Source organism: Aotus nancymaae, unplaced genomic scaffold, assembly GCF_030222135.1.
Source record: "Aotus nancymaae isolate 86718 unplaced genomic scaffold, 86718_ANA_hifiasm-v0.15.2.pri h1tg000049l, whole genome shotgun sequence".
NCBI classification, from domain to species: Eukaryota; Metazoa; Chordata; class Mammalia; order Primates; family Aotidae; genus Aotus; species Aotus nancymaae.
Window position 1 is genome coordinate 3,451,027 of NW_026988463.1, and position 23,859 is coordinate 3,474,885.

The following is a 23,859-nucleotide window of genomic DNA, read 5'->3' on the forward strand; positions in this document are numbered from 1 at the left end:
AGGTTTTAGTCTGACTTTGGTTCAGGGAAATAGTTGCCATTAACTCAAGTTGTTCAGAAAGGAGACCTACCTTTCTTCCTGTGAGGGTGAACTCACATTTCTCCTGGGGGCTTTAAGGCACTTGCAGCAAATGGATAAGGATATGATTATTTTAATGAAAGTATCTTAGAAATGGTTAGTGTACTTAGACCAGAAAAAATCAGACTGTAAATGCATTGTCAATAACAGTGGCTGCTTCCAAAACACACCATCTCTGAGAATCATGGAGAGTGTCTGGGCTTCTTAGGCCATTTCTCTGTGGAGCCCATAGCTTTTCAGAGACCTGCAGGAAAACAGTGAGTAACCCCTTTATGGGACGCCACCCATAGGCAAAGTGCCCCATCTTGGCCATTAGGAACTTAATGCAGGGCTGAAAAGCCAGAACGCGGCGAGGCAGTTCCATGCTCAGCTGGGTGGCAGTCCAGATTTCTCATGAGGAGATCGGAGCTCTGAACCAAGGCATGCGACCTGGCCGGCCATCAGACAAGACACATGTGAAGACAGTGCGCTACCTATGACTCTACCTGCTTCAGACAAACCTTCTCTTAGAAGAGGATAGGGAGACTTGTGTCACTGTCAGTGGTCTCGTGTCCCCTTTCCCTTCTTTACTCAGCCTCTGTTGCCTTAGGGCCTCTGTCCAACTGTTGCCCTGGGCCCCTTCCAGAGCTGGTGCACACCAGTGTGGCCAGTGCCACTGTAGGAGCTGCTTTTGTACTGACTTCAGAGTGGTTTCTCCTTTTTTTAGTCTGTAGTCAAGTTTCTGTTGCCAGGGAGAGGGAAGAGGGACCTTCTCTCAGTGCCAGCAGGTGGTGGGTTAGGGCTGAGACCAGCTGTTGCTTTCTCTCCCTTCCCTGTAGAGCAGTACTTGGCGTGCTTGTATTCTGTAACTCGGGTGTTTACAACTAGGGGCATGGCCTGAATGATAAGGCAGACTGACTGTCCAGAGTAATGTGTACCTTGTTCTAGCCAAGCGAGCCAGACAAAAGACTACAGTCCTCTCTACCTTGACCAGGACGCTCTTCTTTCCATCTTTACTTCTTTCCCTCAGTAGAAACATCTGCTTTTCATGGCGGTGGGGAAGAAAAGATAACTTTTTCTGGACCTGCGTGACATTCTCCCTGTAACTAGTGGGTTAAGTGAGTCATTGCTTGGGGAAGTGTCTGCTTTATTTGTTTGCTTTTGTGTTTGTTTAGCGCAATGTTGCTATGCCTGAAGAATTCCAAAATTCTTCTAAGAGTTAAGATGGCTGTTTTTATTGCCACATTGTCTCATTATTTCCTATTAAATATAGACACAGGTTCAGAAGACTAAAGACCTGCTCAGTAATGTGGCCTCTGATGAAGCTAATTTAGAAGCCAAAATTGAAAAGAGAAAATTAGAACTGGAAAGAAATCGGAAGCGACTAGAGACTTTGCAGAGTGTCAGGTAGGTATGAACACTTGGAGAATGAATAGAAAGATGTCCCGGAAAGTTAAAACAAACTGGGCATGGTGGCTCATGTCTGAAATCTCAGCTACTTGTGAGAATGGTGTGGGAGGTTCTTTTGACTCCAGGAGTTTGAGACCAGCCTGGGCGGCATAATGAAACCTCATCTCTAAAAATTTTAAAAAATTAGCTAGGTATGGTGATACACACCTGTAGTCCCAGCTACTTGGGAGGCTGAGGCAGGAGGATTGCTTGAGCCCAGGAGGTTGAGGGTGCAGTGAGTTATGATTGCATCACTACACTCCAGCCTGAGCAACAGAATGAGCCCCTGTCTCTAAAAGAAAACAAAAAGTTAGAACAAAGACTAAGATAATAGAATGTGACCTTAACTCTTCTCAACTGATGAAAAAAGCCTTACGTAAGGATATCTTCACCTCAAAATGTACATGTGTTGGCTGTCGTAACAAGCAGATGGCTAAACTCATTCTCTTTACTGCTTGCAATATGTCTGGAAAACCACTTAATGCTTGCACTGCCCTTTAAGCTTTTACAGCTTCTTGGAACTCAAGGCAAAGTAAGTGAATCCAGACGGGGAAATCCAGACTTGGTTTCCTAAGATCTTGCCATAAATTAGATAGAAACAGAAACATACTCCTGCGTTTTTTTTGGCATAGATTTGAGACTTTATTTAAACTTTGATCATTCTTCATCAGTCAGTAATTCATCGTTCTTCCTACTTTACCTCATTGGAAATATATTTCCCGGGAATACTGTTGGAGAATAGTGGCACCGCTTCAGTGTGTTCCTCGTGTTTCTGGGTCTCTCTCTCTTCTCTTCCTCGTTCTGTGCCTCTTTCCCTTGCTGTGTCTTTGTCTTTCCCTCCCCCATGCTGCTGCTCTTTCTCCCTTTTCATTCTCCCTTTATTTTTCTTTCTCTCTTGGCTCCTTCCTCTTCCCAGCTGCCTCCTCTGCTTGAATGTGTTTTGCGTATTTGGATGTTGGTGGCTGGCTCCACCCTGGCCACTATCCTGAGGTCTGTGGGGAGCCAGCACCTGGAAGCAGCGACAGCAACCACAGAGAGCGGCCAGACTCCTCCCCGCCCAGCGCAAGGCCCAGGCCCTTCCCCTCCTGAAACCAGTGCTTTACCACTGGAGCCTCACGGAAGAAAAAAAAAAAGGAGTCAGTTCCACCAGATAGATTTATATGGTTGACACATTCCACCTTTAAAGCATCAATTCGTTTTTGTTAAGCTACAAATCCTTTTAACAGAAAAGTCTGTTTGTTTTGCTCTAGTTCAAAAGATTATAATTATTTCTTGGTTTATCTGCTTATATTTTTAAAAAAGTAGAGTTTTCCCTTTAAGGTCAATAATAAGGAAAAAAAAAAAAGTTAACCAAACCAGTTGAAATCGATTTTTATGGTGTTTGTTTTTTTTTTCTGAGACAGAGTTTCATTCTTGTTGCTCAGGCTGGAGTGCAGTGGCATGATCACAGCTCACTGCAACCTCTGCCTCCCAGGTTCAAGCAATTCTCTTGCCTCAGCCTCCCGAGTAGCTGGGATTACAGGCATGCACCACCACGCTCGGCTAATTTTTGTATTTTTAGTAGAAATGTGGTTTCACCATGTTTGCCAGGCTGGTCTTGAACTCCTGACTGCAGGCGATCTGCTCGCCTCAGCCTCCCAAAGTGCTCGGATTGTAGTGCCTGGCTTTTTTTTTTTTTTTTTTTTTGAGATGGGGTCCTGCTCTGTCACCCAGGCTGGAGTACAGTGGCACAATCTTGACTGACTGTAACCTCCCCCTACCAAATTCAAGCAGTTCTCTGCCTATGCCTCCCAGATAGCTGGGATTACAGGTGCCCACCACCACACCTGGTTAATGTTTCGTATTTTTAGTAGAGATGGGGTTTCACCATCTTGGTCAGGCTGATCTTGAACTCCTGACTTTGTGATCCACCGTCTCCACCTCCCAAAATGTTGAGTTTACAGGCGTGAACCACTGTACCTGGCCTTTTTAAAAAAATGTTTATTGTTTAAAAACCTCTTTAGGCTGGGCACAGTGGTTCACTCTGTAATCCCAGCACTTTGAGAGGCCAAGGTGGGCAGATCACTTAAACTCAGGTTCGAGACCAGCCTGGGCAACATGACTAAACCTCACGTCTACAAAAAATATAAAAAATAGCCAGGCCATGGTGGCACATATCTGTAGTCCCAGCTATTTGGGGGCCTGAGGCAGGAGAGGGTCACTTGATCCCAGGCATTCGATGCTGTGGTGAGCCGTGATCGCATCACTGTACTCTAGCCTGGGTGACAAAGTGAGACCCTGTCTCAAAAAAACAAAGCAACAGCTTTAATTTATAACAGCCTATGGTCCCCTTTTTAGAGGACTGCTTAAAATTTGTAATATCCTGACAGTAGAACATTATTATTATTATTATTTTTGAGATGGAGTCTTGGTCTGTCACCCAGGCTGGAGTGCAGTGGCGCAGTCTCAGCTCACTGCAACCTCCACCTCCCGGATTCAAGCGATTCTCCTGCCTTAGCGTCCCGAGTAGCAGGGATTACAGGCATGCGCCACCACACCCAGCTAATTTTTGTGTTTTTAGTAGAGATGAGGTTTCACTATGTTGGCCAGGCTGGTCTCAAACTCCTGACCTCAGGTGATCCGTCCACCTACGCCTCCCAAAGTGCTGGGATTACAGGCGTGATCCACCATGCCTGCCCTACAGTAGAACATTATGCCCAAATAAGATAATTATATATATTTAATTTGTTGATTTTGAGAGATGTGTCTGGATGTGATTTTTTTTTTTGTCTTTAGAGATAGGGTCTGGCTGTGTCACGCAGGCTGGAGGGCTGGGGTGCCATGGCTAGGTTAGAGGATCCTCACTGACTGCAGCCTCAAACTCCAGGGCTCAAGGCTCCTCCTCCCTCACCCTCCCAAAATGCTAGGGTTACAGATGTGAGCCGCTGTGCCTGGCCTGATTATTTTTAACTCTATTGACATTATGCTATATTGAAATGAAAATAAGATTATAAAACTTCTTGGTATATTTAATTTTTGTTTAAAATGCATTCCTATCTATATTTATGCATAGAAAAGTCTGGAAGGATATGTGTCAGATATCAAGCGCTTATACCTGGTGATGAGATTATCAGTAATTTTCACATCATTCTTCATACTTTCAGGATTATTCAAGGTTTTTACAAAGAGCAATCTTATGATGAAAAAGAAGTATCTTCATTTTGTGGGGAGAAACAAGAAAGGAAAATATTTTTAAGTAGTTACAGGAATGAAAGATGTTCTCTACTTAAGGGTTTCCAAAGAAAGCCTCCATGGAGTTTGGAACTGTGAATACCCATTTCAAACTACTGCATATGAATTCACCTTTTCCTTGTTATTTCATTTGCTTGTTTTAGGCCATGCTTTATGGATCAGTATGAGAAGGTTGAGGAAGAATTACAAAAGCAGTATGATATTTATCTGGAGAAATTTCAAAATCTGACTTACCTGGAACAACAGCTTGAAGACCACCATAGGATGGAACAAGAAAGATTTGAGGTGAGCTTAGCCTGTCCTCTGTTTGGCCATTCCTTCTGGTGTGTTATTTTGTATTTGGTGACAAGTCAGGTTGTTAATATCATTGTGAAAAAAATATCAGTACGTTTTGCTTCTCAGTCTGAGGACTGCTCATGTAATTCGTTTGCTGGTATTGTACCCTCGTGGACTCCAGGGTTGTCAAATACTTGGTGCCATGTTCCATCAGATTTAGTCAGTTAAAAGTACAGAAGGGTGACTTGAGGCCTGTGCAGTTGCGTAACACTCTGCCCCTAGAGGAGCCATTGCTTGCTTTCAGGCTCTGTTGTCACCATCTGGAAATTCATAATAATTTCTGAGTGCATTTTATTTTGCACTGATCCCACAAATTATGTAGCTGGTCTCGAGTGCAGATTTAAAAGCTTGCTTAGCTGCGGGAGGCCAAGGTGGGTGGATCACTTGAGGTCAAGAGGTTGAGACCAGCCTGGCCAACATGGTAAAAACCCATCTCCACTGGAAATACAAAAATTAGCTGGGCATGGTGGCGCATGCCCGTAGTCCCAGCTACTCGGGAGGCTGAGGCAGGAGAATCGCTTGAACCCAGGAGGCAGAGGTTGCCAAGATCGTGCCACTGCACTCCAGCCTGGGCAACAGAGCAAGACTCCGTCTCCAAAAATGAAAAAATAAAGCCTGCTCGGTCAGTTCACATAAAGATTTTCAAGGCCAGGTGCGATGGCTTATACCTGTAATCCCAGCACTTTGAGAGACTTAGGCAGGAGGATCACTGGAGCCCAGGAGTCCAAGACCAGTTTAGGCAACATAGTGAGACCCTGTCTCTACAAAAAAGAAAAAAGAAATTAGCTGGGCATGGCGTTGCATACCTGTGTTCCCAGCTACTTGGGAGGCTGAGATGGGAGGATTGCTTGAGGCTGGGAGTTTGAAATTGCAGTGAGCCATGGTCATGCCACTGCACTCCAGCTTAGTTGACAGAGCAAGACTCTGTCTCAGAAAAAAAAAAAAAGAGCCAGTCATGGTGGCTCACGCCTATAATCCCAGCACTTTGGGAGCCTGAGGTGGGTAGATCACTTGAGGTCAGGAGTTTGAGACCAGCCTGGCCAAGATGGTGAAACCCTGTCTCTACTAAAAATATAAAAATTAGCTGGGCACAGTGGCGTGCGCCTGTAGTCCTAGCCACTCAGAAGACTAAGGCAGGAGAATCACTTGAATCTGGGAGGCGGAGGTTACAGTGAGCCGAGATCACGCCACTGCACTGTAGCCTGGGCAACAGAGCAAGACACCATCTCAAAAAAAAGATCTTTAAGTCCTGGTTAATTAAATCACCAAAATAGCTCATTAGAGATTGTTTTATAAAGAGGAATTGCAGTTTATTGATTCATCGTGGGAAATATATGTGGCCTTGAACCTGCCCAACTGTCTTACAGGTACGTCTCATCCCAGTGGGTAAGGCCATTTAGGAAAGACTATTTCATACCCTAGCATGAGCTGATAAATGTGGAATTTAGAGCAAAGGAAATTGAACCAAATTGTGATCAATTTTTGAATTGCCCTATCCCTTGGGGATACTTCTGCTTAACCTGAGAATGGTCATTTAGACTCCATTTTCATGATGAAATTGGTCTGCAGCCTCCGTTTCTCATGCCCTTGACAGCTTTTGGTATTAAGGTTATGCTAGGCTTCTTATACAAGCCTGGGCATTTCAGTTGGGCAGAGCTGTTTTGTCGTCCAGGAGGGCTAACTGGGAGTACCTAATGCATCTGTGTGGACACGTCATCTTGGCGAGGAATTCGTTACTAGCATTACTCTGTGCCACAGGGAGGCCACGGAGAAACGATACGGGACAGGCATATTTCGAGGGCACTGGAAAGAGTCTGGAGTTGAGAACATTTTAAACATTTGGGTACCTGGGAAAGAACAGTCAAGGGCAGTGAAAAGAAATCTTGGCCATTTTGTTGTATCATCTGGGGCCACCTCTGAGTTCAGAGAACAAACCAAACAATATGCCTCAGAATGGTGGGTAGGTGGCCTTGGTAGCTTCCAAGGGAGCCCCTCTACCCACCCTTTCTTCAACAAGTACATCTCTTTTTCTCCTACTTACTCTCACTCTCTGTCCTTAGAATACTTGTTACCTTGAGATACTCCATGCCTGAAACACAGTGCTTTATTTTTACTGTTTAGAACAACAACAATATTTAAAAGCCAGTTTTCTCCCTCCCTCCCTCCCTCCATGTCTCTCTCTCTCTCTCTCTCTCTCTCTCTCTTTTTCTCTGTCTCTCTCTTGCTCTCTCTCTCTCTATATATATATATCTATGTCTGTCTCTATCTCTATGTCTATTTCTCTGTCTCTTTCTCGATAGGGTCTCACTCTGTTGCCTGCTAACTCTGTCTGGAGCACAGGCTGTGATCATAGCTCACTGTAGCCTCAGACCTCCTGGGCTCAAGTGATCCTCCTTGCCTTGGCCTCCCAAAGCATGGGGGTTACAGGTGTAAGCCACCATGCCCAGCCCCCATTCTCTTTCTTGATAATAATCAGGGCCACATTTTATGACCTGAGATATTTCCTCCTCCTGTCCTCACCCCAGGAATTAAGATTAGCATTTCTTTCTTTCTCTTCCCATCTTGATCTGTCTCATCATTTAGCATCTTTTGAGCTGAAATCTGAAGGCAGGGCAGGGAAGATAAATGATAAAATCTGTATGTCTGTCTCTTTTCTAAAGTTAGATGTGTCTGTTCTGTGTCCCCAGGCCATCCAGGCACACATGTGGGCATTTAACTCTCCTCAGAAGCAGGGACATGCAGTTGGAGAAGCATGGGGGTGAGGCAGCTGCTTCACGCTGGGCGCCCCTGTCCACCAGGCCACCAGGTGACCTCAGAGAGAGAGAGAGCAACAAGTTTTGGGACACTGAAGTTGCCCAGGCAGTGTTAATTCTCTTCCCCTTCCTTGAGTTTAGCCCTTTTCTTGTTCTGTAGCACAAACTTAGCAGTCCTTACACAGCAGAGTGTTAGGTGTAAGAGTGAAGAAGATTAGAACAGTCCAGAAAAGGGCCATCTCTCCTGAGTCTGTTTTTCTTTTCCACAGGAGGCTAAAAACACTCTCTGCCTGATACAGAACAAGCTCAAGGAGGAGGAGAAGCGCCTGCTCAAGAGTGGAAGTAAGGCTGGGCTTTGTAGACAAGTGGTTTCCTCTGGACGAGCATTTTTCAGCCTTGAAATATACGTATATTTTAAAATATGAATTTTCTTCTTTAAGTTTTTTCAGCTTTTTTTTTTTTTTACTGTGGTAACAACACTTTATATCTTCAGTTTTGAAAAGTATAATAAATTGTTGACCATAGGAACAAAAATATTTTCAAAAGGCAATTTTCTCACAGCTTCTGTATTGGGTACCATTGTGTTCACTCAAGAGTCTGGTTTAAATACAGCATTTAAAACACATTTCTTTCTTGTGCCAGTTGAGATAGCGTTTTCCCCTGTTTAAATGATAGTTTGAATTATATATGATACGTAACTGTAAGAAAATGTGGTTCTAGAGGTGTGTAGTGTTCTGTATTTTGGGGCTGACTGATGGAAACCAAGCATTGGGATGCAGTGCAGGCAGAGGGGCCACTCGCTTCATGATGGTCCCGACACTGCTGAGATGCTCCCCATAATCCAGGATGGCTCAGCAAGACACTCACCTGGAGAGACACAGGGTTACGTCCATACAAGGCCTCGATTCCGGGAAGGAGTGATCTCTGTGACCAGTCAGGTTCTCTTATCCGTGAACTGTGTCAAGTCTGTGTCGGGGGCCAGTAGCAGCCAGGCAGGATCTTCCTGCTGAATTGGTGGCCTTGTTGCACGAAGTTCCTCCTCCTTTTCCTGATTGCTCTCTCTTTTCTTCTTGGTGAAATTCTCCATTTGCTCTCACGTTGAGGACAGCATACTTGAGGCATCAGGCCCACACACATGCTCCCTCCCACGCATGCTCTTTCTCTCTCAGTTTCTCTTTCTTTGCCATTTCCCTTGTTTCTCTCTCCTTTTGCCCCTGTTCTATGACTGTATCATCTGAATCTCAGGAAACCCTGGTGGAAGAATAGGGACTGCTGGGAAGTCCTCCAGGAACAAGGTTAGGAAATTTGAAGGGCCTGTCTAGCCAAAGCTGCCCTCCCCTTTTTTAATTCCTTGTCAGCCAAAAGAGTGTGAGGCAGCCCTCAGTGATCAGCCTGCATGGGGTTTATCCCTTCTGAGAGGCCCGGCTCACGTAAGAACCCTGGTTGGTTACTTGCATCCCATTCTTTCTCTGGACCAGGGTGCTGAGACCTACCATGCTGATCTTGCTTTATTCTTTTGAACTCACACTTTAATTTGGTGATCTCTAGGTCCGAGATCTCTTGAGGGACAAAGACTCACATGAACATACGTGATTCAGTTTTCTCAGAAAAATAATTTCTAATTTAAATAAACATAATGAAGGGTAGCACTTAATTATCTTGGGGTGGACAAAGAAGTTAGGAAAATCTTTATGCAGGACCATTTTCAGTTCTGTTCATCCTGAATTTCTGAAGATGCTATTCGATTCATTTTTGCTTTCCTGCACATGTGGGATTGTGGTCCAGAGTATTGGGATCAGAGGGGAAATGTAGAAATGAGGACTTTGTGATTTTTTTCTCCATCTATGAAAGACTCCTCTGAACAGAAAATTTAGTGGTGCATAAACTTGAATAAGGGCAAGAATGAACAAAAGCCAAAAGCTCAAAGAGATCCTCTTGTTCCATCTGCTCTGCAGACAGCAGATCGAATCCAACACAGTTTTTGTTATTTTTGGGGTTCTTGCTGTGTTGCCCAGGCTGGACTTGACTGTCTGCTCAAGTCCTGGGCTCAAGCAGTCTTCCTAACTCACTCTCCAGGGTAGCTGGGACTACAGGCATGCGCCACCATGTCCAGCCTCAACAAAGTATTATTATCTGTTCTGGATGTATCGGTGGACAAAAGACAGGAATCTTTGCCTTAACTGATTTTATATTCCAGTAAGAGGAGAGAAACAGTGAGCACTGAGCTGTCTGTATGTTGGAAGGGGAATACTGCTATGGGGGAAACGTAGAATGAAAAAGGATGGGGTGGGGAGGGGGATAATAGAATTGCTGTTTTAAATGGAGTCAGGGTAGGCCTCACTGAGGAGATGCTGCTTGAGCTAAGACTAAGTCGGTGGAGCTGGAGAGAAAGGAGACAGCAGATGAGGAAAGCCCCCAAAACGTTGGTAAGCCCAGGTGAGGAGATGTGTTTGGCTGAGTGAGGAAATGTGTGAACCACAGGACTCCAGCCAGGCAGGTCAGGTGAGCTGGAAGGTGGGTCACATGCTTGAAGTGGTCCCATCTGATAGATACCATCTTTATTAAGTAGGATGTGAAGTCATCTGGAATTCGGTGATAGGGTTTGTTTGGCATAAGGAACTTGAGGAAGAGAGAAAGTTGGAGACGTGGGGTGTAGAAGAAAGAGGTGATCAGAGATGGGAGAATGCCATCGGGGGCTCAGAGAGCAGCATGGCCAAGTGCTTTGTTCAGATATCCTGTAATAAAAGCCAGGAGCATCTCCTCATCTGCCCACCGTCCCTCTAAACCTCATTGCTGGTGGCAAATTTGTTACTGTGCCCTATGCAGGATTCAGCACTGTGGCATTAGGAACTTCCTTTTTTTTCTTCATTAATATTTCTCTCCCAATGTTGGCCAGGCTGGTCTTGAACTCCTGACCTCAGGTGATCCGCCCACCTCAGCCTCCCAAAGTGCTGGGATACAGGCGTGAGCCACCACACCCAGCCATATTACCCTCTTGTAGCAGGGAAAGCAAAGCCTTTTGGCAGACTAACAATTACTGTTCTTCCAAACTAACTTCTGAATCAGTCATCAGCAACTGCAGGCTCCTCCAAGTGCATCCTTACAAAACCTTCGTGGCTTTCTGGGTGCAGAGAACTCAGGTGCCAGGCAGTGAAAGGTCTTTCTCCCCGCAGTGGAGACTCCTTCTGTAGGTTCCCTTTAGGAAATATTCAACCTGTGGGTGCAAGACTCCAAAGAATGTATTTAAGAAAGTAATATAAAGAGCTATTCCATTGAAAATGGCTTTGGGGCTAGGTGCAGTGGCTCACACCTGTAATCCCAGCACTTTGGGAGGCCAAGGTGGGCAGATCACAAGGTCAGGAGATCGAACCCATCCTGACTAACATGGTGGTGCCGCCTCTACTAAAAATACAACAGATTAGCTGGGCATGGTGGCATATGCCTGCTGTTGGAGCTACATGGGAGGCTGAGGCAGGAGGATTGTTTGAATCCTGGAGGTGGAGGTTGCAGTGAGCCAAAATTGCGCCACTGCACTCCGGCCTGGGTGACAGAGCGAGACTCTGTCTCAAAAAAAAAAAAAAAAATAGAAAATTACTTTGGAAAAATCTATCTTTATGATGGGATTTTCCCTGGGGAGAACATCGCGTCACCAGCTTTCACTGCCAGTCACTAGGATCATGCTCCTCAGGGGAGCCCCACTGGTGCCATTCCTACCCTGGCCTCCTGCCTCCAGGCTTTTTTGTTACCTTTTTAGCAGACTCCACTTCCTCATCTTTGTCACGATCTAGGAGCTCGAGTTCTGGTAATACAACCTAACATTGGACAGAGAATGGGTTTTTCCCTGAACTAACCAAGCACTTGACAACTGGGTATTCAGTTTTTACAATCTCAGATTTCCTTCAAGGGCTTCCACGCAATTAGCTTGAAAACTATCATCTTCCGAAAGTCTTTGCAGAGAATATGTAAAGACCTCACTGCCTGGCACCCAGGGAGCCATACAGGTTTTGGAAGGATGGGATTGGAGGAGTCGGCGTTGCTGTTCTGATGACTGTAGTGCTGTTTGTAACATGTCTGACCCACTTTTTTCTTGCTTTGGAAATTTGGAAATTTTTTTTTAAAAAAACAACAACACATCATTGTCCACATTAAGTCTTCACTAAGCATCTACTGGCAAACCCAGAGAGTCTTATAAAATCTAATGCATCTAAAGAAAGGCTAGAAGTACAAATGACTTTTGCACACAGACTTTACTTTGGGCAGAGCTGTTCAGTTGTGATGATGAAGCCACTCCTTTGTTTGGCCTGCTTGTGTTCCTGCCAGGTAATGATGACTCGGACGTAGACATCCAGGAGGACGATAAATCCGACAGTGAGTTGGAAGAGAGGTGGCTGTCCAAGCCGCGGACAGCCACGGAGGTGCTCATGCAAGGTAACCCGGCATCTTTCGCTGGCCCTCCTCCCCGTGCCCTGTTTCACAGAACACCTGGGCAGGACTGGGGCCGGGCTGCTTAGTGTTGAGGCCCACAGGCGCACTATGAATGGCCCCTGGAAGCAGCTCTTGCTCCGGGTTTATCCTGTCCTGTTGTTTATGGCTCTTGAACTGTTGGGTGGTCATGTTTGCCCCTAATATTCTTACCTGTCTATGATCCTGAGACTAGATGGTTCATATTCATGGCTTGGTATTTCTCAGAGAGCCACAGGACACATTGCCTCTGCCACTGAACTGTAGTCTCCCTTTTTTGGGTCTTAGACTGCTCTCACTGCAATTATATACCTAATAGGCTGAGAATTAGTACAGAAAGACACTTAAATGAGCATCTCTGCCTTAAAAAAATGTTCTTCAAATTTCTTTACTCATTGCAAAACGTTCAAGCAACAAGGTTCAGTGCAGTGGCACACACCTTATTCCCAGCTACTCAGGAGGCTGAGGCAGGAGGACCACTTGAGCCTAGCCTTGGGGCTTTAGCGCATGATGATTGTGTTTGTGAATAGCAACGGCACTGCAGCCTGGGCAACATAGAGGGTCTCTTAAAACTAAGTTAAAACAGAAAAAGACTCAAGCAACAAAATTTGTAGAGAGAATGTGAATGCTCTCCTGGGGTCTTCCTCATGTCCCACACCCACTTGGGAGGGCTCATGGCTAGTGGGCCAGGGTGGGTGTGTCTTTACAAATTACCTTTCTGTACATATGCATATGCATACACACACATAGACATACATACACAGAGATCACCTGAAAAAAATGTAACCTATGTGCACCTAGACCGTATGTATGGTTCTGCAGCTTGCTTTTGTTTTTAAAGATTAAATACAATTGGAACTCTTCCTCTGTCAGTAAAATATAGCTCTGCCCCCTATTTTTTTTTTTTTTTTTTTTTTTTTGAGACGGAGTCTTGGCTCTATTGCGAGGCTGGAGTGCAGTGTTGCGATCTCTGCTTACTGCAGCCTCTGTCTGCTGGGTTCAAACGATTCTCCTGCCTCAGCCCCCAAGTAGTTGGGATTACTTACAGGCACCCACCACCACACCCGGCTAATTTTTTGTATTTTTAATAGAGATGGAATTTCACTGTGTTGGCCAGGCTATTCTTGAATTCCTGACCTTGTGATCCACCTGCCTCAACCTCCCAAAGTGCTGGGATTACAGGCATGAGCCACCACACCCGGCCTGCCCCCTGCTTTTTAATGGCTGTATCATATTCCTATCACAACTGTACCCATGATGTACATTCTCATATTGATATTTATTTCCTTTCTTTTCCTTGTATGTACAGCTTTCTGTATGTCTGTATATTTTTAGGTTGCTTCATTAAAAGGCAAATTCTTAGGTCAAAGGTTCTGTAAATTTTTATTTTAATATTATAAAATTGTCTTATATTTGCCTTTAAAAATATTTCTTATCTACCACCTGTTAATGTTTGGAGCACAGTTGCATTTTTTTGTGTGTGTGTGAGACAGAATCTCATTCTGTTGTCCAGACTAGAGTACAGTGGCATGATCTCAGCTCACTGCAACCTCTGCCTCCTGGTTTCAAGCAATTCTCCTGCCTCAGCCTCCTGAGTAGCTGAGGCTACAGGTGTGAACCACCATACCTCACTAATTTTTTTAAAAAATTTTTGTAGAGATAAGGTTTCATTATGTTGCCCAGGCTATCCTCAAACTCCTGGCCTCCTGTCTCAGCCTCCCAAAGTACTGGGATTATAGGCATGAGCCAACCCGCCTGGCCAGAAAACAAATCTTGAATGCTATTTCCTGCTTTATTCTCCAAGGTTTTTATGACTTCTTCATGCTTTTGTTGTTCTCAGGAAGACCCGGCAAACGCATTGTGGGCACGATGCAAGGTGGAGACTCCGATGACAATGTAAGTCTCCTGCCCCCCATAGCGGTTCTGTGCGTTGTGGGCTTGGCTGTCCCCATAGATGGGAGTGGCTGAGTTGCTGCCAGCAGCCAGGGAGCCGTCTGTGGTCAGCCCGGCTGTGGCTCGATGTGTGGCAGGATTTGGCCTCCTGAGGTTCTGGACTCTTCCTTGCTCGTGGATGGCTCATTTCTTTTCAGGTGAATGTGCTTGCTCTGCTTTTTTTGCCTTCTCACTGTTCTTTCCATTCTTGCTTTCCAAAGATGGAAGCAGCGCCAGCTCTGTTAGGTAAATGCAAGACTTCCAGCTCCAAGAAGCAGGTTGGTTTTCTGTTCTGCCTTGTGCGTTTGTGGGTGTCTGTCAGCTCTCCCAGGACCAGTCGGGGGCCTCTCTCTAGGAGTGATGCTTCCTCTATCCTCTGCAAAAAGCCTCTCAAAAGGGATCCCACAGTGAAAGCGGGATCACTGAAAACCCCTATGATAAGGAGGAGGCACAGGCCCCGAGCCTGGAGATGGGGAAAACTGAGGCTGGGCAGTCCTCAGGCCCTGGGCTGTAATCTAGAAATGAAGGAGGATGCCGAGGGCCTGGCTCAGGACCAGCCCTCTCCCCTACTCTGTACTGGGGAAAGAACAGGGAAGCAGTTCTGTCCCCAGACCAGGCCCTCAGGGGCACTGGGCGTGATGAGGCTGAGATGGCAGGTTGCCTTGAGCTTTAATTAGTGGATAACTCACTGGAGCCCTTCACCAGAAGGGGAGCCTGAGGATCTTCATGGGGCGTCCGGTCATTCAGGACTCTGCTGGCCATTATTCAGGCCTTTCTTCTTTGTTGCCGTCCCTGGAAGTGCTGCTCAGCTCACACAGCAAAGGGCAGCTAGACAGAGTGACCCCAGGCTGCTTCCATTGGTGGGTGCACCTGTGTCTGGGGCATGGCACTAGTGGCCGCAGAGACAGAAGCAGAGCTGTGTGTTCTTGCACACAGATTTATGCACCCGCAGTTGGTGCTGCTGCGGAATTCACCGTGGGGAGAGGCTGCCCAGACTTGCTGGCAGCATGCAGAGATTGGGCCTTGAATTCACAGGTCAAGGTCTGTAGAGAAGTAGAGAGAGCACCTAGAAAGTAGTTTTCTTAACAAGCTTGGGCGTGGATGCTAAATAGCTTCTCTCCATTTTGCCTACCCAAGACAGAAGCTGAGGGAGTCTGGCGTGGGCACTGGGGATTCGAGGGCAGCACTGCCTGCCTCTTCCTCAGGGTTTGCATTCTCTCTTCTGAGAGAGAATGTGTTAGTTGCAGCTGAGCTTTATAAACCCTTGTGGTCACTTGTTAATTTCAAGGAGGCTGTATCCATGCAGCCCTCCAGGCACAGGGTTCCATTCTTTATGTGTTCACTCAGCATCCAACACATGTCTGTCGAGTGCCTGCCAGGTGCCAGTGCTATCATGGATCATGGGGAACACAGCAGGGGGCAGAGACAAGCCCCTGCTTCACAGCTGGCACCACAGCAATAACGATGGAGCCGAGGATCAGGGCTCATGCTGTTAACAGGAGGAATACCAGCTTCAGGGGACAGGGAGTGACAGGGACAAAGGAGGGAGTGGCATCTTCCATGAGGTCAGCAAAGGGCTCTGTGAGTGTTTGAGCAGGACCTGAGTGGAGGCAGTGAGCACACAGATTGGCAGCACGTGGGCGTGTGGATGCGCTTCTGACGTCAAGGAGCAGAGGGAGCTGGCATGACTGTGGGTGAGCGAGAGAGGCAGCGGGGGCCGTGCAGAGCCTTGAAGGGTGAGATGAAGACTCTGCGTTTCATCTGAGTGCGAGGAGAAAGCCCTGGAGAATCGTGAGCCCAGAAAGGCCAAGAGCTGACCTCCATCTGAGAGAAGCCATTTAGGAGGCACCTGCAGCCATGGAGGTCACAGGTGCTGGTGCTTGGCTGAAGGTGTGGCAGCAGAAGTGTTGAGAAGTGGGCAGGTCCTGGATCTGTCTCTAAGAACCATCAGGTTTTGTGAATTGATCAGACAGAGGCTATTAGAGAAATGAGGGTGGCTGGGCTGTGGTGTAATCAAAAGAAAGCAGTGTTTCATTTTCTGAGTTGGGGCCAACTTGACAAAGGGGCTTGGAGGGCAGATGGAAAGTTTGGTTTTGGACATTGACTGTGACAGCCACATGCTAGGGTTGAGTAGCCAGGTGGAATTTAAGTCTGGAGTTCAAGGGCCAGGTCTGGGCTAGAGATTGAATTTTTGGAGCCACCCATGTTTGGATGGTATCTAAGCCACAGGACAGATGTGACTGCCTAGGGAGAGCAAGTAGAATGAGAAGAGAGGTGGCCCAAGCTCCTGAGCTGCCTCTGCCCCGCAGAACTTGGGGAAGAAGGGCAGGTAGGGGAAGCTGAGGGGACGTTGGCAGTGAGGGAGGGGGCCTGGACTAGAGAAGGGGCCCTGGGGGTTGGAGGAGATTGGTTTTAAGGATGAAGGTGTGATTCCACAGCTCAAGCAAGTTGAGGCCTCAGAATCTTCCCACTGCATTGAATGTTTCAGTCTTGACAAGAGCAGTCCTGGAGTCAGTGGGTGAGAGCCCCGGGGATCTGAAGCGGCCGTGAGGGGCAAAGGTGCAGACAGTGAGTTCAGCAACTCACTCAGGAGCTCTGTGTGAGGGGAGAGAGACAGGCCAGAGCAGCTGGAGAGGAAGGTGGGAATACATAATGGTTTTTTTTTTTTCCAAGAAGGAAATTACAGCATGTGTGTGTGCTGGTGGGAATGATCTAGATAGAACAACCAGCCATCCTGGTTTAGATGGGGCCCAGGACCTGCCATTTTAAAGCTGAGCTGAGTTGGTTACACTGGATCTGATGAGGAGGGAGGGAAAGGGTGTATCTTTTACTTTGCTCCTTATACTCATGCCTGTGTTGCTTTCCATCCACAATCTGCAAAAAGCCAAAACAGGCCTCCTTTCCCTCTGTCGAAGCCTTTGCCCTCCTTGCCATCTGTAGTGGGGGGTCTCTGGGTCCTGTGGTCCTCAGTGCAGATCCAGAGTGCTTCTGGGACACTGTGGGAAGGCCAGCCCCTGTAGCGCCACACCCAGATGCACCTGGTATTTGAAGGATTCTGGTTGAATGGTACATTCCAGCCGGCAGAACATTGCCTCAGTCCCATCCGTATGCCATCCCACAGCCTGCCTGCCACTCTGCCAGCCTCTTCCTTCACACGGGGGTGCTGCTATAGAAAGGGAAGCAGAGAATCCTAGGACAAGATGTCAGGAATGAGGTGGGGCCCCCTGTTGTATCTGCCGTCTTTTTCCTATAGGAGGACTCGGAGGACAGTGAAATTGACGTGGAAGATGATGATGAGGAGGATGAGGATTTGGAAGATGAGAGCATTGCTCTCTTGCCAACCAAGCCCAATCGAAGGGTCCAGAAACCTGAACCCCTGGATGATAGTGACAACGACTTCTGACCTTCTTGCCAAGGGACCCAGGCAGATTAAAACCCTCAGATGTGTAGGTAAATGGGAACTTAAAAGGTTAGGAAGGTAACGCCTGCTTTGTTCACTAAGCTGGCTGGAGTCAATGAATACTGAAGCAATACTTACTTCTGCTTTAGCCTCCTATGTTTGCATTCCATGAAGCTTAAATAAGAATTGAAGCAAATCTAAGTCTGTTTTTCTTTTTCACCTTATTTATCCTAAAACTTGAGGAATGTGTGTGTTGTTAGTGATTCGCATCCACGGGACAAAAACTCAAGGAGAAATAAGAGCTGATTCCACGCAAGTCTTGGCTGCCTTTGTTACTATACATTTTCTCTGAGAGTCTCACAGACTTGGGGCTGGCACTTGGCACTGGGACTTGTGTTCAGAATGGTAGAGGAACGTCTGGCTGTTAATTACTTGAAGAGTTTAGAACGTTTCCTGTACATCGACTTTTAATTCTAGCCCTTATTTCATTTTGTAGTCTTATTTTCTTTCTTCTGCATGTTCACCATACCAAGCATTAAATGCATTTTAATAACTAAAATTTGCTGAAAGAAGGTTAGCTAAAGTTAAATGAAAATTGACTTTCCTTGAAAATCAGGCAATAGAGACAGACTCCAGATGAGGAATACTCCATTTTCTCTCTCAGTCCAGTTCACCTTCCATTACAGCCACCTTCATGTTTTCACAGCTGGTACTAAGTTTGAAAACTCTGGTGACCTGGGTTGCCCTCGCGGAGATTCCAGACTCCCATGGCAGTGACAGCTGGGACACTTTCTTCCCACCAGCCAGGGTCTCTCTAAAGGAGATTTGTTTTGTCTAAAGTGTGGCAAGCCATTAGTGCACAACACAGAGACTAAGGTAGGTTTCCTGCAGCTCACTACCTAAGTGTTTCTGTAGGGGAAGGAGCCAGTTAAGGAAAAAGTGTCAGCACAGGTTCATGTTTCTGATTTAAAAAAACAGCAACACAGGATTGAATTAGGTAAAGTAGTAGCACTAGAAAAAATTTTCTATTGTAAAATTAGAAGTGGAGTTTGTTTTTTTAGTATAAAAAGTACCTATCTGGGTGTGGTGGCAAGCACCTGTGGGCCCAGCTACTCAGGAGGCCAGGGTGGGAAGATCACTTGAGCCCAAGAGTTTGAAACTAACCTGTACAATTAAGTGAGACTCCATCTCTACAAAAAATTTAAAAATTAGCCAAGTATGGAGGTGCATGCCTGTGGTCCCAGCTACTCAGGAGGCTGAGGCAGGAGGATCGTTTGAGACCAGGAGGTTGAGGGTGCCATGAGTCATGATCGTGCCACTGCACTCCAGCCTGGGCAACAGAGCGAGACCCTGTCTTTAAAAAAAGAAAAAGAAAAGCATGCTGCTTGTAAAAAGCATACAGTAGGCAGGGTACGGTGGCTCACACCTGTAATCCTAGAACTTTGAGAGGCCAAGGCAGGTGGATCACCTGAGATCAGGGGACCAGCCTGGCCAACATGGTGAAATCCCATTTCTACTAAAAATACAAAAATTAGCTGGGTGTGGTGGCACATGCCTGTAACCCCAGCTACTGGGGAGGCTGAGGCAGGAGAATCCCTTGAACTCCAGAGGCAGAGGTTGTAATGAGCCAAGATCATACCATTGTACTCCAGCTTGGGCGACTGAGTGAGACCCCATCTCAAAAAAAAAAAAAAAAAAGTACACAGTACATTAAAAAGAAAAGCACAAACAATTTTTTATTATTTTACTATTAAAAACTCGGAAGACTTCTGAAGTTACTTATCTTTTAATGAATGTATTTAACACCATATTTCATATTATTTTTTAAATAGGTTTTACTTAAAAGTATAATTTTATTTGTACCTGTCAGATATAAATACTTTTTCAACAGTTCACAGGTATGATATGATAGACATCAATTTTAGGAGATTGTGACAATTACTTCTGTCATCTTTGCTTTTTTTCTCTTTCTTTTCCTAAATTTTAAGATTACTCTTTCAAAAAAAAAAAAAGCCAGCATTCAGTGAATTCACCAGTAGTTTGAAATGCACTGTACTGTAAATGATACTGACAGGGAAGCCAGTGTGTTGGAGCCATGCCAGCCACCTCAGATGCCATGGCTTTAAGATGTGGAAGAGTCACTCCATCTTCTTGGATGTTACGGATTTGGTTTGCCTGAATCTGACTTGACGTCTGTTTTGAAAAAAACATGCAAATAGAGTTCTGTTTCCCTTATGTGATATTTTCTTCTAATGCACTTTAACACAGAAGCCTAACCTGAGCTACAAAGAGCCCATCCACAGACATAGGCAACAGTTGCAAAGGGCGTTTCATTGTGCCACCTGCTTCTAGTTCATCTATTGGTGAAGTGACTTTGTGCAAAGTCTCACCATGTACGGTAGCACTGCCTTGCTTGATCAAGGAAGTTTCTGTCAGCAGCGAACTTTATGTACTTGATCATTTTCATTGAAGTATTTCAGTTAATAGTGACTCACTGTAGAATGGATCCAGGAGTCACATAGGTGCAAGTGCCTTGTGACCTGGCACCATGTGGTTTTGGCCAAGTATCAGCAGACCTCAGAACCTGAGGAGGATGGTTGCGATTAGGTCAGTGAAAAACTAGCAGGCCACTGCTGACAATTGTTTTGCTGTATAATTAGTGGACTTCCTAAAATGCTTTTAAAAATTTGTATTGATGGAAACTACAAAGGAATTTTTCAGATACTTAATTTTTATTGGTACTAGTTACCAAAAACTAAGTCCTCAGACTTCTGATGGGAAATCTGAACTATTGTTTCTCTTTTAACATGAAGGATAAATAGATCCCTTTCGTTAGCACTTTAGTATCAGTGTCACGTGTCTGGAAGGAAATTATATTCATTTAGGTGAGCAACACACTACATAAATATCACAGCTGTTAGACCCGGGGGACTCTCAGGTGCTAGAACTGAGGACTCCTTTAATTGGAAGGGAGCTATAGGGTCTTCCTCTTACCTAGAAGTCCTTTCTACGTGGATATGAATTAAATTCTCCTGTTTTGCTCTGATGGGATTTTTGGGCCAGCTGGCTCTGGTGCGTCTGAACTCCCTAACCATTTCAGACAGCTTGAAGATGTATGATCATTATTTGAAAAGGGAGAGAGGAAGGACTCTGTTTTCTCCACCACTTTGGCTCCTGAGGTTTCTTCAGTGTTAGGTTTCTGTGGGTCCAGCTTTCTCCAGTGTTTGGCTATGCAGCTCTCTCTGTGTTCTGCCAAGCTCTTCACTCGGACAGAAATGATGCAAACCAGCAGGCAGTGGGGCATCACCTTAAAATCACTAAAACAGCTGTCAGTCTAGAAGTCTATGCCCAGCACAAACTCATAAATACTGCAAGAGCCATGTTCAGATTTCCCCCTTTTACAAATAATGTTTTGTTTGTTATTTCCCAGCTAGCACAAGTGATCTAAATGTTCTTTATAGCACACTTTTTCCTCCAGTCTAGGATCCAGCCAAAGATCTTGCATTAAGGTATATCTCTACTAACTTAATTCACACTATCTGCAACCTTTCGTGTTTTTCATGACATTGATGTTTCTGATGAGGTCAGGCCATTTATTCTACAGAATATCCATTAGTTTGAATTTTTTCTAATTGTTCCTTCATGATTAGAATCAGGCAAACTTTTTTGACAAGAAGACTACATCAGAGACGATTCTGTGGTGCATCAGACTGGAGGCACATGACGTCCATTTGTCCCATTATTAGCGATGTTCAATTCTGTCACTTCTGTTGAGGCTGCATTGGCCAGATTTTAGATTAAGGTACCTTTTTCCTTTTGTAAATTAGGATATCACCTTTGTGGGTTGCTATTTTGAGACTGTGAGGATATCATCTTCCCAAGTAGGCCTGTATCCATGGCCTTAGCATCCATGATGATTCCGATCTGGATGCTCACTTTTGAAGAAATTTTAAACAACAGTGTGATTCCTTTCAAATTCAAAAGTGATCGTTGCTTTATAGTCTTCATAAACATTTTCTGTGATTCTTTAATTGATGAGAGCTGTCATGTCCATTTGGATTTTTTTCCTTCCAACACAAACAGCTGTGGGAATTGGTGCCACATAGAGGCTCAGCTTGCCTGTCTCCATAGGGAAGCTGTGGCCACAGCAGTGGCTTTGGAAGCCTAATAAGGAATGACGTCACTGCCGAGCACAGTGGCTCATGCCTCTAATCCCAGCACTTTGGGAGGCTGAGGTGGGTGGATCACTTGAGGTCAGGAGTTGGAGACCAGCCTGACCAAATACAAAAATTAGCTGGGCATGGTGGTGCACACCTGTGGGCCCAACTACTTGGGAGGCTGAGGCAGGAGAATCACTGGAACCCAGGAGGCAGAGGCTGCAGTGAGCCGAGATCTTACCACTGCACTCCAGCCTGGGTAACAGAGTGATTCCGTCTCAAAAAAAATGACATCACTGAATATATTGAATGTGCTATTGATAACCAATGTGCCAGACTCCAGATAACATGTGCCAGCCATCACCGACATCTTTGATTTTGTAATGAATAAAAGATGGGGCCAGGAGTGGTGGCCTCCCAGCATTTTGGGAGGCCAAACCTGCTGGATCACCTGAGGTCAGGAGTTCAAGACTAGCCTGGGCAACATGGAGAAACCCCATCTCTACTAAAAATACAAAAAGTAGCCAGGCGTGATGGTGGGCACTTGTATTCCCAGCTACTGGGGAGGCTGAGGCAGGAGAATCACATGAACCTGGAAGGCGGAGGCTGCAGTGAGCCGAAATTGCACCACTGCACTCCAGCCTGGGTGACAAGAGTGAGATTCTGTCTAAAAAAAAAAAAAAAAATTCTCTTGTCTCTGTTTCTAGAATCCTAGAATTAAAACTTTCAATTTTTCTTTACAATTTTTCCATAATTTTTTCATGTCTGTAAGGATGATGCCCTAAAACCTTCTTCTTGAGAAAAGAAAGAAGGGTCCCCTCTGTTGCCCCTGCCAAACGCATGCTCCTCACAGGCTTGAGATGATTTTAACCAGGTGAGTGGAAAGGGGCTGTAATCAACATTTTTAAGGGTTGGGGGCATATGAAGTCCTCAGGTTGTAAATAAGCTGGAACTAGCCTCCTGCACTGCTGAGCTTTCAGGCCTTTGTCCCCTAGTCCCTTGGTGGTGGCCCCCTCCCTTCTCTGTGCTGTAGTAGAGTACCTGTTGGCCCCTTCCTGGACCACTCCTGCCCCAGGAGAGGAGCTCACGACCTCCTTTGGCAGCACCTCTCCTTCCTCTGTGTGAAGCCCGGCTCTCGTGCTGAGTGAGCAGTGTTCCCAGCTCCCAGGAAGGTCCCCAGAAGTTGGCCTTTCTGTTCAAAAGCTTCCAGCTGATTCTGCCCGTCCTCCTGCTCCATCTACCAGGAACTCATTTTGCTCACATTTCAACAGTGCACGTGGGAGCATTTGTCTTGATGGCCTCTGAGATCATCCTGGCCCCAGAGTCTCCAATGTGGTTTCCCTGGAGACTAGAAGAGAAGGATTAAAGCAGGGCTGGAAGCCTGCAGGTTCTCTTTAGTAGAGCAGATTATCATGACAGAAAATGCAGTTTGTGCTTCTAGGATTCCTGCCATGGACAAGGCTCAGGATGGCTCCCCTTAGACCAGGTTTCCCTGTAGGGCTTCTGAGGGGTCTGGGAGTCAGCTGACTCTCAGACCTGGGCAAAAGGCAGGGCGTGACCTGGAAGCAGTTTTAAGGGCGAGCAGGAAGGGCAGGTGCACTCACTTGATATGCTGGAGCCTGTGGTTACCAGACAGTGCCGTGGCAACGAATATCACCCCGTCCATCCCCAGGGAATTCTCTTGAAGACTAGACAGAGAAAAGATGGAGCCACCGTGGTGAGCCATTGGGCAGAAAGAAACACCCGGGAAAGCAACACTGCATTGTCTGGGGCCAGTAACCTAGGCTGATGTGTCCACAAGTGCCGTGGCAGCTGACCCTGGAGACAGGTGTCCACGCATGGCCAGATCGTCCCACCCTAGTGCCATGGAGGATGTAACACCATAAATGCAGATGGGAGTGACTTCTGACTTAAGCTGAGCAGACTAAACAAACCCAACTGCAGGGGAATGTGGACTATATTAATAAGTCTGATTATTTATATTCAGAAGGAAGTAGCTGCAGAGGAAATTGGGAGCATTTTATCCCACCGGGGAGGACCCAGCAGAGACTCTGCTGTTCCAGGATGCAGGTAGGTCCCTCCA

At 46.0% G+C, this 23,859-nt stretch overlaps 2 protein-coding genes across 7 annotated transcripts in view; one reads left to right on the top strand and one right to left on the bottom strand.

Annotated features, from left to right (window-relative positions):
- Positions 1 to 23,859, top strand: part of CLUAP1 (clusterin associated protein 1) — an 86,436-nt gene that overhangs the window by 20,724 nt on the left and 41,853 nt on the right. The window contains exons 7-14 of one of the 2 annotated variants that reach the window (XM_064362386.1): positions 1,331 to 1,464; positions 4,881 to 5,022; positions 8,096 to 8,168; positions 12,147 to 12,254; positions 14,128 to 14,183; positions 14,441 to 14,497; positions 17,473 to 17,669; positions 18,326 to 23,846. In XM_064362386.1, coding sequence (XP_064218456.1) covers positions 1,331 to 1,464; positions 4,881 to 5,022; positions 8,096 to 8,168; positions 12,147 to 12,254; positions 14,128 to 14,183; positions 14,441 to 14,497; positions 17,473 to 17,622 — 720 coding nt within the window. In that variant the 3' untranslated portion in view covers positions 17,623 to 17,669; positions 18,326 to 23,846. Of the gene's footprint in view, positions 1 to 1,330; positions 1,465 to 4,880; positions 5,023 to 8,095; positions 8,169 to 12,146; positions 12,255 to 14,127; positions 14,184 to 14,440; positions 14,498 to 17,472; positions 23,847 to 23,859 lie in introns of both variants that reach the window. The other variant, XM_012441762.3, reaches the window with a different exon arrangement.
- Positions 19,332 to 23,859, bottom strand: part of NLRC3 (NLR family CARD domain containing 3) — a 33,768-nt gene continuing 29,240 nt past the window's right edge. For 4 of the 5 annotated variants that reach the window (XM_012441756.2, XM_012441754.2, XM_012441753.2 and 1 more), the window contains 2 exons: positions 23,381 to 23,464; positions 19,332 to 23,124 (listed from right to left, as the gene is read on the bottom strand). In XM_012441756.2, coding sequence (XP_012297179.2) covers positions 23,034 to 23,124; positions 23,381 to 23,464 — 175 coding nt within the window. In that variant the 3' untranslated portion in view covers positions 19,332 to 23,033. The remainder of the gene's footprint in view (positions 23,125 to 23,380; positions 23,465 to 23,859) is intronic. The other variant, XR_010337341.1, reaches the window with a different exon arrangement.